Source organism: Pongo pygmaeus, chromosome 1 (assembly GCF_028885625.2).
Source record: "Pongo pygmaeus isolate AG05252 chromosome 1, NHGRI_mPonPyg2-v2.0_pri, whole genome shotgun sequence".
Classification (NCBI taxonomy): Eukaryota; Metazoa; Chordata; class Mammalia; order Primates; family Hominidae; genus Pongo; species Pongo pygmaeus.
This window is the reverse complement of record NC_072373.2, coordinates 190,280,372-190,293,990: the sequence shown is the minus strand read 5'-3', so window position 1 is coordinate 190,293,990 and position 13,619 is coordinate 190,280,372. Positions and strand designations below refer to the sequence as shown.

Sequence of the window (13,619 nt, the reverse complement as noted above, 5' to 3'; positions counted from 1 at the left end):
ATGTCACTTCACTGTACTCCACTCCCTGCCCCCATTCCTTTCGTTTTCACTCCACTCCCTGCCCCCATTCCTTTCAAACTGTTTCTGAGATGGCCTGTGGTCATTTTTCTCCAAACCTTTGAAATCCTGAACTAGTGATTCTGCCCTTTCAGAAAGAAAGCCTGTTGTCTACCTTTCACAGCACTGATGGTTGCACTTTGTTTCCATCCGCTTCTGCTGATTGAGGTTATTGGCTACTTAGGCTTCTAATTTCTGTACCTTTCCTTGCTCTCTGAAAATGAACCCTCCATACCTTGCCCTTCAAATAGCCAGAAGGGAGCCAGCCAGCCCCCCACTGTGCTGCCCTGTGCCTGATAGCTGGGCTACAGGCTTCCCCAGAGCACTCTGGGAATATGGGGTGAAGCCTCTTTTGAGAAGCCCTGTCCATGCTAGATGGTTCCAGAAGTCTAGATTTCTAGGTCCATGAGCTTATGGGCCACCTTTGCTTTTTGTCTAGAATAGAAGGAAGGCATGGGGCTTAATAACCACTGCTGCATCTTAACTTCGATCTCTCTTTCTAGATGCTCCTGTGGCCTGCTCCATTGCAAATAGTAAGACCAGCAATACCCTAGAGAAGGATTTAGATCTGTTGGCCTCTGTTCCATCCCCTTCTTCAGGTTCCAGAAAGGTGAGTCTTGTGGGCTCCTCGGGATTAAAGAACATTCTGAAATGGGTGATTTTGGTATCTTAATCATGGAACCACGTCATGCTTCCTTGGTGGAGTTGGACTTTGGTTTTCTTGATTCTTCATTCTTCCCTTAACATTGTGTCATTTCTGTCACAGTCTAAGATTGCTGTTCATGCCATTTTTTCTCCTGCTTAAAAAGGGTTGGCCCTTTGAGTTGCCTCTCTGGAAAGTGTGTGATACTGTGAAGGCTAATACTTGAGGCTAGCTCCTCGGCCTGAGCTACTGCCAGAAAATTGTAGGTAGGAAAGACTTGACACCTTTAATGGCTACCATTCGTGAAATGCCTGCTATGTCTCAGGCACAGTGTAAGGTGGTTTTTGTGTATCATTTTGTATATTTCATTAATAATTTCATTCCTTCACCATAAACCTGCAAAGTGGAAATTTTACAGATGTGGAGACATTAGTTCGTAAAAGTTATGTGACTAGCCTCTGGCTATACTAGTCAATGGCTACGCTGGGATCTAAACTCAGTTCCCTCTGCTGCATCATTTGTGGGTTGTTTTGTTTGTTTGTTTGTTCCTACCAAATTACATGTTTTGGTGAAAGGAAAGAATTGTAACAGAGCTTAATTATCAGGTGTGTTCAGATATTTGAAGGGTAAAAATGTCAGGAAGCTATTGACTTGAGCCATGAATTCTTATTGCAGATGTTAGGAGCAGGAGAGAGGGAAGGGAGACCCTTAAAGAGACCCCCATGAGAACCATTTCAATTCTCCCCCTGCCCTCTTTGCCCTAAGGTTGTAGGTTCCATGCCAACCGCAGGGAGTGCCGGCTCTGTTCCTGAAAACCTGAATCTGTTTCCGGAGCCAGGGAGCAAATCAGAAGAAATAGGCAAGAAACAGCTCTCTAAAGACTCCATTCTTTCACTGTATGGATCCCAGACGCCTCAAATGCCTACTCAAGGTAGATTTCATGGGTGTCATGGCCATGTGCCAGATAGAGACATGAGGGCTTCCGTGCAGGAATTATTTATTGTGACAGAGGACAGTTGCTTTGGGGCCAGGATGCCATATACCAAAGAAACGTGAACATGACCAACGTATCAGCAGATAGAAATTAATGTAACTCAGAGTCATACTTCTGTGGAGTCTGGGGTCACACTTCGGTGAAGTCTAGCTCAAGGTCTGGATCTGGACCCTAAAGGGAAAACGGCTCGGTCAGCAGCCCATTGGTAAGCCATAGCAGGCCTCGTAGGGACTCTAACTACTTTGCTGTGTAAAGAGCATTGTGAGTAGAGTAATCCTGAGAAATTCCAGCTGGAAAGGGGTAGCCAGGGAGAGTTTGGGCTGACTTTATGTTTTTCACTCTTTAACAGACCTGTATGTGTGTTTTCTTGGCAGCAATGTTCATGGCTCCCGCTCAGATGGCATATCCCACAGCCTACCCCAGCTTCCCTGGGGTTACACCTCCTAACAGCATAATGGGGAGCATGATGCCTCCACCAGTAGGCATGGTTGCTCAGCCAGGAGCTTCTGGGATGGTTGCCCCCATGGCCATGCCTGCAGGCTATATGGGTGGCATGCAGGCATCAATGATGGGTGTGCCAAATGGAATGATGACCACCCAGCAGGCTGGCTACATGGCAGGCATGGCAGCTATGCCCCAGACTGTGTATGGGGTCCAGCCAGCTCAGCAGCTGCAGTGGAACCTTACTCAGGTAAGCTACCCCATTTTACTTGCAGCAGGAGTTTTGAGCCTTCCTCAAGTTTTTCTCACTTTGTACCTCTCCACTATCCTTTGAATCCTTTCCATGTAGATGAGATAATGCCAGAGGCATTGTTAGGTTTGCTTTTTTTGTTTTTTCTTTTTTTTTTTTTTTTCCCTAGAAGGTCTGTCTAAAGTCAGACTTTCTGAGGAGTTCTGGGCTCCTGTAGAATAAGCCCAACTGCCTAAATCTGAATCTCTCGACACATTCTCAAAAGCAAAAACAAACACACCAAAAAAACCCTATACAAACAATGAATGCAGATATTCTCACAACAGTCTCATTGGGTAGACAGAATACTGCAAGGTTCAAATGGCATGGCAATGGGCATATAAACACAAAATCTAGCAGAGCCAGTATCACAGAGGAGACTGTAAAAAGAGAAGATGGAGCAGGGGCCTAGCAATAATACCACAGATAAAGTAACCCCCCAGAAGGAGAAGGACCTACCCTCATCAAAGACGTACTGAGAACAGGTCTGAGATGTGGTAGATTAGAACTCTGTTTACTTGGAGGATCAAAAATAAGATACTTGAGATATATAGGAGTATAGGTAGTAATCTTGGGGAAGCATTGCTTCTTGGGGAGATGGGCATGGCCTAAAAGGAGGAGGTACCCTTTAGAGGACTGGTGGTGAAGGGAAAGAAAGACACGAGAAATGGGAATGAGAATCACAAAATCAAATATACACCTTCTTCCCTCTTCCAAAATAACCACTTCACTAATAAAAGATGGTGCTCTTAATCTAAGAAATTTAACCTTCACACCTATTATTGCTGATTGAGAAAAAAATAAGACCTTACAAAATAAACCAAACATGGCAGTTGACATTTGTACACAACTACTACAAGAAGAAAATAGAAAATGAAAATCAAAACATTTCACGTAATGAATATTCTCCCTCAAAAAACAGTCATGAAGCAGAAAAAAATTGCTACACAATCTACCAACCTGAATTAAATGTCCTTAAACAAACATTTGCAGATAAAACAAAACACCTTAAATCAGAAATTCAAAAACTTAAAGCCAAAATGGATAAAAAACTGAATGTTGTGAAATGAAAGTTTACTAAACTCAGAAAAGAAATTGAAGAAAAAGCCAAAATTTTCGTATAAAGACTCAATTACAAGTTAGCTAAAGAACAATAGATTGAGCTGAAAATATATTCGGCATTGAGGAAAGGCATGAAACAGCTAAGAGAATGAAAACTAAATATAGAAAGGAGTACAAAGAATCAGATGGAAATTAATATGGAAGTTAGGCAAAGAAAACTTACATATATTTGGAGATGCCCAAAGAAATAAAGACAAAACAAATAAAATATGGGACAGAATTAATGTGTTTAAAACTATAACACCAGCAAACATTCTAGAAATAAAAGACTTGGATATAATATGGAAAGAGCCCACTGTGTATCTGGGAAAACTGACCCAGAACAGTCAACTTTAAAACATATCCCAGCGAACCTACAGACTTTAAAGAACATTCAAAATGTTTAGGGCTCCAACCTTTTCCATACCTCCTACCCACAAAAATCTGTCACTTAGAACAAACAAAAAATACCCAGGTTGACATCAGACTTCCTAATAGCAAAATACAAAAAGAATAACAAGGAGAGTAGTATTTTAAAGGTACTCAAGTGTATGCAAGACAAGACAAGCATTTTACAGCCAAGCCAGCCAAGCTATCCTTCAGGTATCAAGGCTGTAAAAAATAAATATGCAAGAACTCAGGGAATATCACACTTACAAGACTTTCCTGGGGAATCTAACAGAAGATAAGCTTCATCCACCTAAGAGATGACTGGGGTCATTTTCATTTTTGGCAAAAGAACTGATGGTGAGAATTGAATGTTTAATTGAGAATCTAAGACTAAAACAGGTGGTGACAAGGGTTGCAGAATATACATTATATTCTGACAAACAAATACAACTGAAAATAATGGAAGGAGGAGGGAGAAAGGTTGAATAATAAATATTGGATGGGAAATAAGTAGAAATCAAAGGATGTAATAAGCTGACAAACCAAATCATGGAAGCTCGAATAAGGAAAAAGGAGACCAAGGACATTGCTAAAAAGTATTACTATAAAGGTAATCACTAGAACAAACATGTGAAATGTTCTGAATACCAAGATAATTTTCTTCTTTTCTTTTTTTTTTTTTTGAGACAGAGTCTCACTCTGTTGCCCAGGCTGGAGTGCAGTGGCACAATCTCGGCTCACTGCAACCTCCACCTCCTGGGTTCAAGTGATTCTCCTGCCTCAGCCCCCCAAGTAGCTGGGATTACAGGCGCCTGCCACCATGCCTGGCTAATTTTTGTATTTTTAGTAGAGACAGGGTTTCACCACGTTGGCCAGGCTGGTCTCGAACTCCTGACCTCAAGTGATCCGCCCACCTCAGCCTCCCAAAGTGCTGGGATTACGGGCGTGAGCCACCGCACCCGGCCTTGCACCCAGCTAATTTTTTATATTTTGTAGACACAGGGTCTTGTCATGTCACTGCGCCCAGCCGAGAATTTTTAAAAACAGACTACAAAGTACAGCAAATACAATAAACACAGTAAAAATCTAATATGATGGAATTGAGACCAAGCATACCAGTCATATCAGTAGGCAACTCTTCTATCAAAAGAAAATGATGTTCAAATTGGCTCACAAAGCAACACTAGTTTTGTACTAGGTACAAAGAAATACAAAGTGATTTAATGTGAAAACCAAGAGACAGGCAAAGGAATCCCAGAGAGGTGGTATGGTGCATGTGTACTGCACATGTGCATGTATATGCTATCTTTACCAGGGTTATACTTATTTATAAAAAGTATTTTTATGTTTTTGTTTCTCTGTGGTCCAGAATAATTTATGTAGTACTGGTCTTTGAAAGTTTTGTGGAATTCCCATGTGAAGTTTGTGGGCCCCGTTGCTTTCTTCTGTAGCAAATCTTTGATACTTTTCTCTGTTTCTTCTATGGAAGTCAATTTTGGAAAACTGTATTTACCTAGATTTTCCATTTCACCAAGGTTTTCAAATTTATCAAAAGTTATGCCAAGCAGTCTCATTAATTTTTTTCAAAGAACCAGGATTTCGATTTATTGGTGCTACATTTTTCTGTTTTCTACCTCAATTTCCATATGCTTTCTATGGGTTTCCTTTGTTATTTTCTAGCTTTCATAGTGGAGATTTTAATTCACTTATTTTCATTGTTTCATTTTTATTTATATAAGTAATGGAATGCTATAAGTCTGATGGGAATATGTCAGAGGGACACATGAGCCAACTTCCACTGGCTCTGACTGGCCAAATGTGAGACAATTTGAACATCAAAAAGAGTAACAACAGTAATGGATTATGACACACTGAATGGAAAAAACAAAACAAAACCATGAGTCCATGGTGATATTTTTTAAAAACCAGTTGTGGAATGGAGGGAGGAAAAACCTTCTTTACAGAAGAATGATAGTAATTGTAAAAAGAGCAAAGGATTGACACATTTGCAAAGAAATGCCCTTCAGATTATTTATTAATTATAATGAAAGAAATATAGCCACTACCTCAGCCAAGTGATCAAACATAAAATTACTGACAGTGGAACAAAGTAATATCATATGCTTCCTGATATTTTGTATTAAGAAAGACATGTATCACCTCCATAGAATCTTGCCAAAAATATTGAACCTGGATCCAATTATGAGAAAACATGAGATGAATCCAAATTGAAGGATATGCTACAAAATAACTGTCCTGGGTTCTTAAAAATGTCAGTGTCAGGAAGAAATGGAAGGAAGTGTTAGGGAAACTGTTCTAGATTAAAGGAGAATACAGAGACCTGAAAATGAAATGCCATGTACATTAGAATATTGTGTTAATGTTAAATTTCTTGAGTGTGTTCATTGTTTTGTGGTTCTGTTAAAGTGTTCATTCTTATGAGGTGCCTCCTGACTTAGGAGTGAAATATGATAGCTGCAGCTTTTTTTTTTTTTTTTTTTTCAGTCTGCAACTTTTCATACTCATCAAAAAAATGTAAGTTTTTTTATAGGGAGGGAGAGAATATGGCAAATGTTAACAGTTGGTGAATTTAAGGAAGAAGATACATGGGTTTTATTGTACTATTCTTTCAACTTTTATGTAAGTTTGAAATTTACTTTAAAAGTTGGTACAAGAAAATAATAGTTTCTCCTAAAGAAAAATAACTTATATAGAAAATGTACTAGGCTCAGGAAATTCAAGGCATTTTTCTCCATAAAGTATTTTTCTGTTCACTGCTAGGGGCCAGTCTTTCCATCAGATTCATGAAGGACCCCAGTCCCATCCTGCCCCAGGCCTTATTCCACTGACTGTTTTCTCCCAGCTCCTTCCCTTCTTATACACTGAAGACACATTAGTCTTTTTTCCCCCCCGCCTTTGTTCATTTTGAACAGTCCAGTTCCTATTTTTCCCCCTTCTGCAAACGAGCGAGCCTGCTCAAGCGCTTTCCCTGACACTGACAGTAATAGCTGTGCTGAAGATGAGGCGGGAGCACTGGGGAGGGGGCTTTCCTTTCAGCTTTTAGGATTGACCAGGCAAGTTAACAATAGGCCCCTTCTATTTAGGATGAAGGACTGGAAAGGAAAAAGAGAGGAACTCGTGCTGATTTTCTGTCGACTAGATCCAGATGCCAGGATGCCTTCTTTCCCTCCCTGAGCTTTAGTCTCCGTCAGCATTGCACTCCCAAAAAGTCATTCATGTGCATGGCCTTGAAATGATCTGACTGCTAAGGTCTAGGGTTTACTATCCATAACATACTATCCATAACAGAGTTTCCCTTTGTCTCATTCTCCCCATCCTGGCAGAGAAAGGGACTCCCACCCTGCCTTTTGCACTAATTGGCAGAATGCCCACAGCCTGGTCTGAAAGTCTCCTCTCTCCCTTTCAGATGACCCAGCAGATGGCTGGGATGAACTTCTATGGAGCCAATGGCATGATGAACTATGGACAGTCAATGAGTGGCGGAAATGGACAGGCAGCAAATCAGACTCTCAGTCCTCAGATGTGGAAATAAAAACAAAACACCTGTATGGCTGCCATTCTCTTCAGCCCTCGCTCTCCCCTTTCCACAGCCTCCACCCCTGACCCCCATCCTCTTTTCCTACCTCTCTGTTTGGTTTAGAAATTGCTCAATAAGTCATTTGGGGTTTGGCATCCTGCCCAGCCACTTCCCAAACATGAAGACCTCTCTGTTGCTTTATGTTGTACATGCCCCATAGCCATCCCAACGTCCTCCCCAGTCCTCTCCTGGCACCAGCACCTTAGAAGTTGTTGGCAGAAGGCACTTAAACTGTGGGAGAATGTGCACACCTTTGAGTCCCTTCCCTCAAGGTTAAAGCTCCTGTCAGACTCTCAGAAGGGTCTGTAGGTGTTGTGTATTAGGCAAACGGGAAAGCTTAGAGGTCCTTCTATATGTGTTAATAAGCTGTTTGTAAGTGTTTAAATTTGAAGAGGAAGCATCATGTTCTCATGATTTATGGGAATGAAGCAAGTACTGAAATTAAATTAAATATTCCCTGGGTCCTGGGTCAGTTTGACCCTAAGCCCTGGGGTGAGGCAAGCCCCCTCCTATGAGGATGAGCAAAAATACTACTCTCTTCGCCCTGAGTTGCTTTCCGGATCTGGGGCTTCAGGACTTGCTGCTTCAGTCAGCCTTTATTAGCACCAAAGACTTTATGAAGATCCCACGCACAGACACACATCCCTTCCCGCCTCCCACCTGCCTTCAGTAGGATCTGGCTCCGTGGCTGGAGGACCAACCCCTATAGTGGGAATGCAGAGCTTAACGTGTACTGCTTGTGTGTGTGCGTGAGTGTGTGTGTGCGTATGAGTGTGTGTTCCGCCTCCCACCCTCTCCTCATCTGCTCTGGGTATTTTTGTTTTTGTTTAGTTTTAGGTTTACAGCAGAGAGGAATTAATTTATCAGCAGCCTAAAACTGTTGTGTTTTTCTTATGGTTTAAAAAACACCATGTCATTGATAACTCCCTTTCTCCCTTCCCTTCTCCCAGTCTGCTGATCACTCTTTCATGCCTGTGCATCCAGGGTGCTCTGTTTCCCCACCGTTACCAGGTGTACGAGGCAGAGGGCCGGGACAGCTTTCCTCTCAGTCATTGTTCACCCCACTTGAAAATTCAGACAAGAAAACTTTGCTTAAAAGATTTCATGTGTGGGAACCACAGTTCCTGGCTGCCTTTCTCCTGTGTATGTGTAAATTCCTTAATAAATATTGCAGGGAAGGACTGTTTGCTTGGCCATTACTGTGCGTCACTCTTGGAGGAGGGTGCGTTACACTTAGGTTCTCTGTTTTCCAAAGGCAATTCTTTCACTTCGTGTATTTTAGAAAATTCTGTACTTCTCATACCTAATCATGAGGCCCAGGCTTCAGCAGTCAGAAAAGGGCCTCTCTCCACTGGCGTCTAGAGCTGTGAGCTGAGGGAACTCCAGAGATCAGCACCTGTTAGAGTCACAGAACATCAGAGCAGCATGCTTTTCCCCCACAGGTGGAGAAACAGAGACACGGAGAAAGGACATGGTTGGCAAATGTCCATTAGAGAACCCTGGGCAGAGCTGGCAGTAGCCTCCAAGTGTCTGGATTTCCAGCCCCTTGTTCTTTCCCTATACCATGGCAATTAAGTAGTGAGTTGAAATTCCTCTCTGCCAAGAGAGCAGTAGCTTTGGCTGGTAAAGGTAACTGACCCCTCTCTGAGCTGTGAGAACTGGACCTTCTGTATCAGTGTCAGGAATTAGAAACAGGACACTTAATCCTGGGGGCAGTACAAAATACAAAAGGCAGAAGACCGTCTTTAGTCTGTTTCCTTCTCCTTTGACTCCTTTTCTGCTCTCAACAAATGTGATCATTGGACCCTTCCTCCCTTCTTTCCTTTGAGTACACCCTTTGAGTCCTTAAAGATGTAAGTGGGAGGACAGCACAGTGACTAGGAAAGTTGGCTCTGGGTCAGGCTGCCAGTGTTCCTATCCCTTCCTATGCTGGGACCTGAGCAAATTACTGAACTCCTGTGTCCAGGTAAAATGGGGACAATGGTAATACTTAGGATAATAAGAAGCAGTTCCTGTGGTATATTTAGCACACTATTGGGCACTTAGTAAGCACTCAGATATTAGCAGGTATTACGTGCCAGATCTGTGTTAGACAATAGCTCATTTGACAGACATTTAATAAGTGTCAGTAATGTGCCAAACACTGTTTTAGGCTCTAGAGACAAAGCAGTGAATAAAAACTCTCCAATATCATAGGATAGTGCGGTAGGAGAAATGCATAATAAGCAAATAGATTTAATTCAGACAGTATAAGACAAGGGGAGAGAGTGGGCACGGGTCCGTTTGGATGGAGTGGTCAGGAGAAGGTTACATTTGGACTGAGACCTGAATAAGCAGCCAGTCCGTAGAGATCTGGAAAGAGTTGGAAATAGTTTGGGGGCATCAGTTTGGGAATCATGGGGTTACGGGTGTTATGTAAAGCCATGAGACCAGTTGAAGTCACTTGAGAAAATAGAAGAGAACTGAGTCTTGGAACCCATCAGCATTTAGAGTTTGGGAAGGATAAATAGATGAATCTGAGATAGTTTCTGCTTTTAAGAAGCTCATGGTCTCATGGGGCAGCAAATTTATAATTTCTTTTTTTGATTTTTGTTTTTGAGATAGGGTCTCGCTCTGTCGCCCAAGCTGGAGTGCAGTGGTGTGATCATGGCTCACTGCAGCCTTGACCTCCTGGGCTTAAGCTATCCTCCAACTTCAGCCTCCCCAGGTAGCTGGGGCCAAAGGCGTGCACCACCACACTGGGCTAATTTTATTTTTTTTGGAGAGACAGGGTCTCCCTATGTTGCCCAAGCTGATCTCAAGCTCCTGGGCTCAAGTGATCCTCCCACATCGTCCTCCCATAGTGCTGGGATTACAGGCATGAGCCACTGTGTCCGGCCTGTAATCTCCTATACAGGTGGATTATGGGAGCTGAGGTGAGGGGGGACTTAGCTCAGTCAGGAAACTTTCCTAAAGAGAGTGGCACTTGAGCTGAGTCTTAAAGGGAGAAGTAACAGTTAACCAGTGAATTGGTGTGAAGAAGAATATTCCAGACAAATAGTGTCATGTGAATAAAGATATAGAAACCTACAAGAGCATGGAACATTTTGGGAGGCACAAACGTATGTCTAGGGTATGATGTGAGTGTGGTGTGCTGTGGGAGAGGTGGAGCTGGACCAGGTCGGGGGCCTTTCCACACCCTATGAAGGAGTTTAGCCTGAAGTATGAGTGGTGGAGAGACTTGGTAGGTTTGAGTTTTAGGTAGCTCACTCTTGCATCACTGTGAACAGCACGTTTGAGGAAGCAAGACCAGAGCTAGGGAACCAGAGAGGGGAAGAGCTGACCTAGGGCCGTGGTGGCGGGGATAGGGGAGAATGGAGGGGCTTAGAATAGCAGTTAATGATTGATCATGAGGCATGTGAGATGCTAAAAGGTGTTCCACAGAAATGCTAAAATAAGCGTGGAAAAGACTTATATCCCCTCATATCTAGAATATAATATCTACATAGTAATCTCTTTGAAAAGTCCTGTAGTAGACTTTTTTCATAGTTTTCTAGCACTTACCAACACTTATTTTACCATGGAGTCCATTTTTCTGGTATATCTAATAACCATAGAATACTATTTGTGGGAAAAGCAACCAGAAGAATACTTTAGGACAGGAGTGTCCTATCTTTTGGCTTCCCTGGGCCACATTGGAAGAAGAACTGTCTTGGGCCACACGTAAAATACTGATAAAATGTGATATCTGATGAGCTAAAAAAAAAAAAAAAGTCATATTTTTTTTTGTTGTTTGTTTTGTTTGTCTGTTTTGTAGAGATGGAGTCTCACTCTGTCACCCAGGCTGGCTCTCGGCTTACTGCAACCTCTGCCTCCTGGGTTCAAGCAATTCTGCCTCAGCCTCCCGAGTAGCTGAGACTACAGGTGCATGCTGCCACACCCGGCTAATTTCTTTTGTGTTTTAGTAGAGACGGGGTTTCACCGTGTTGCCCAGGCTGATCTTGAACTCCTGAGCTCAGGCAATCCGCCCACCTCAGCCTCCCAAGGTGCTAGGATTACAGGTGTGAGCCACCACGCCTGGCCCTCATAATGTTTTACGAATTTGTGTTGGTCCTCATTCAAAGCCGTCCTGGGCCAAATGCGGACTGTGGGCCGAGGGCTAGACAAGGTGCTTTAGGAGGTAGAGTTGGGAGGTGTCAGTATTGGACAAGATGTGGGATGGAGAGGGAGGAAGCGGTCAAATCTCCCATGTTTCTAGATTATGTCAAAGAATTTACAGAAGGAAGAGAAGCTGGCTTTTCTCTCTAGGAGGGGAGAAGTATATAATTAGGAGTTTGGTTTTAGGCTTGTTGAAATTGGATTGCCTGTGTTATATCCAGGTCTGGTTGACCAGCTGGAAATTGGATTTAAGAGTCTGAAGTTCAAGGAAGAGGTCAGGCTGGAGAAATTAATTTGTGAGTTAGCCCATGGGGTGGTAATTGATACCATAGGAGATGGATGGGAATCACATAGGGTGGGTTTGTAAATTAACAGCAGTGGGCTGGGACAATTTGTGGGGAAATATTTATTTTTAATAGAAGCTAAGGAGGAAAGGCCCAAGAAGGAGAGGAGGTGGAACGGGGATGAGGAGGAATAGTCAGAAAGTTATGCAAAACAAAACAAAACTCTAGGAAAGTACAATGTCAAGGAACCCTAGGAACTATAATATCTAGAAAAAGGGATGATCACAAACATCAAATCAGCAGGAAAATCTAGTGAGATAAGGACTGGTAAAAGGACTACTGAATTTAGCATTTGGAAACTGTAAACTTCAGTTGGAGTGGTAGGGCCAGAAACCAGATTATAGCGAGTTGAAGGGTGAATTGAAGCAGTTGTAAAGTAGAGAAACAGGCTGTATAAAATTAAATATACCTGGTAAGATTTAAGGGTTACCCTTAAGAATAGAAATAGAGCTGGGCACGGTGGCTCACGCCTGTAATCCCAGCACTTTGGGAGGCCAAGGCGGGCAGATCATGAGGTCAGGAGATCGAGATGATCCTGGCTAACACGGTGAAACACATCTCTACTAAAAATACAAAAAGTTAGCCGGGTGTGGTGGCGGGCGCCTGCAGTTCTAGCTACTCTGGAGGCTGAGGCAGGAGAATGGCATGAACCTGGGAGGTGGAGCTTGCAGTGAGCCGAGATCACACCACTGCACTCCAGCCTGGGAGACAGCAAGACTCCGTCTCAAAAAATAAATAAATAAAGACAAATTTAAAAAAAAAGAATAGAAATAGAGTATGTAAATTCCAAACCAATAAAGAGGAAAAAATTAGAATAAGAAAATGCAATAAGCAAAAATATCAATCATCTTCCTATCCCCCAAGAAAAAGGCAGGGTAAGAATTTATTTTTTTTAAAAAAAAAAGCTCAGAAAAGTGGGCCAAACTTAACTGAAAAGTAATATGATTGAAACAAGTCTAAATACAAAAAATACAATGTAAATTGAATAAATACAGTTGGATTACTGACATTGTCAGATTGCCGTGTGTGGTGGTCACGCCTGTAATCCCAGCATTTTGGGAGACCGAGGCAGGTGGATCATGAAGTCAGAGGTTTGAGACCATCCTGGCCAAGATGGTGAAACCCCGTCTCTACTAAAAATAGAAAAATTAGCCGGGTGTGGTGGCAGGTACCTGTAGTCCCAGCTACTTGGGAGGCTGAGACAGGAGAATTGCTGGAACCCAGGAGACAGAGGTTGCAGTGAGCCGAGATCACGCCATTGCACTCTGGCCTGGGCAACAAGAGCGAAACTCCTAAATAAATAAATAAATAAATAAATAAATGTAAACAAATAAAAAAGGCCGGGTCTGTAATCTCAGCACTTTGGGAGGCTGAGGCGGGCAGATCACGAGGTCAAGAGATTGAGAACATCTGGCTATGGCCAACATGGTGAAACCCCATCTCTACAAAAATTATGAAAATTAGCTGGGCGCGATGGTGCGCGCCTGTAGTCCCAGCTACTCAGGATGCTGAGGCAGGAGAATTGCTTGAACCTGGGAGGCGGAGGTTGCAGTGAGCCGATATCACCCCACTGCACTCTGGCCTGGTAAAAAAAAAAAGGCCGGGCACGGTGGCTCACACCTGTA

General features: G+C 42.7%; 1 protein-coding gene across 4 annotated transcripts in view; it reads left to right on the top strand.

Annotated features, from left to right (window-relative positions):
* Positions 1-8,695, top strand: part of SMAP2 (small ArfGAP2) — a 49,764-nt gene extending 41,069 nt beyond the window's left edge. For 2 of the 4 annotated variants that reach the window (XM_054493150.2, XM_054493137.2), the window contains exons 7-10: positions 561-667; positions 1,466-1,631; positions 2,069-2,385; positions 7,343-8,695. In XM_054493150.2, coding sequence (XP_054349125.1) covers positions 561-667; positions 1,466-1,631; positions 2,069-2,385; positions 7,343-7,468 — 716 coding nt within the window. In that variant the 3' untranslated portion in view covers positions 7,469-8,695. The other 2 variants (XM_054493158.2, XM_054493144.2) reach the window with 2 other exon arrangements.
* Positions 8,696-13,619: the final 4,924 nt, after the last annotated feature.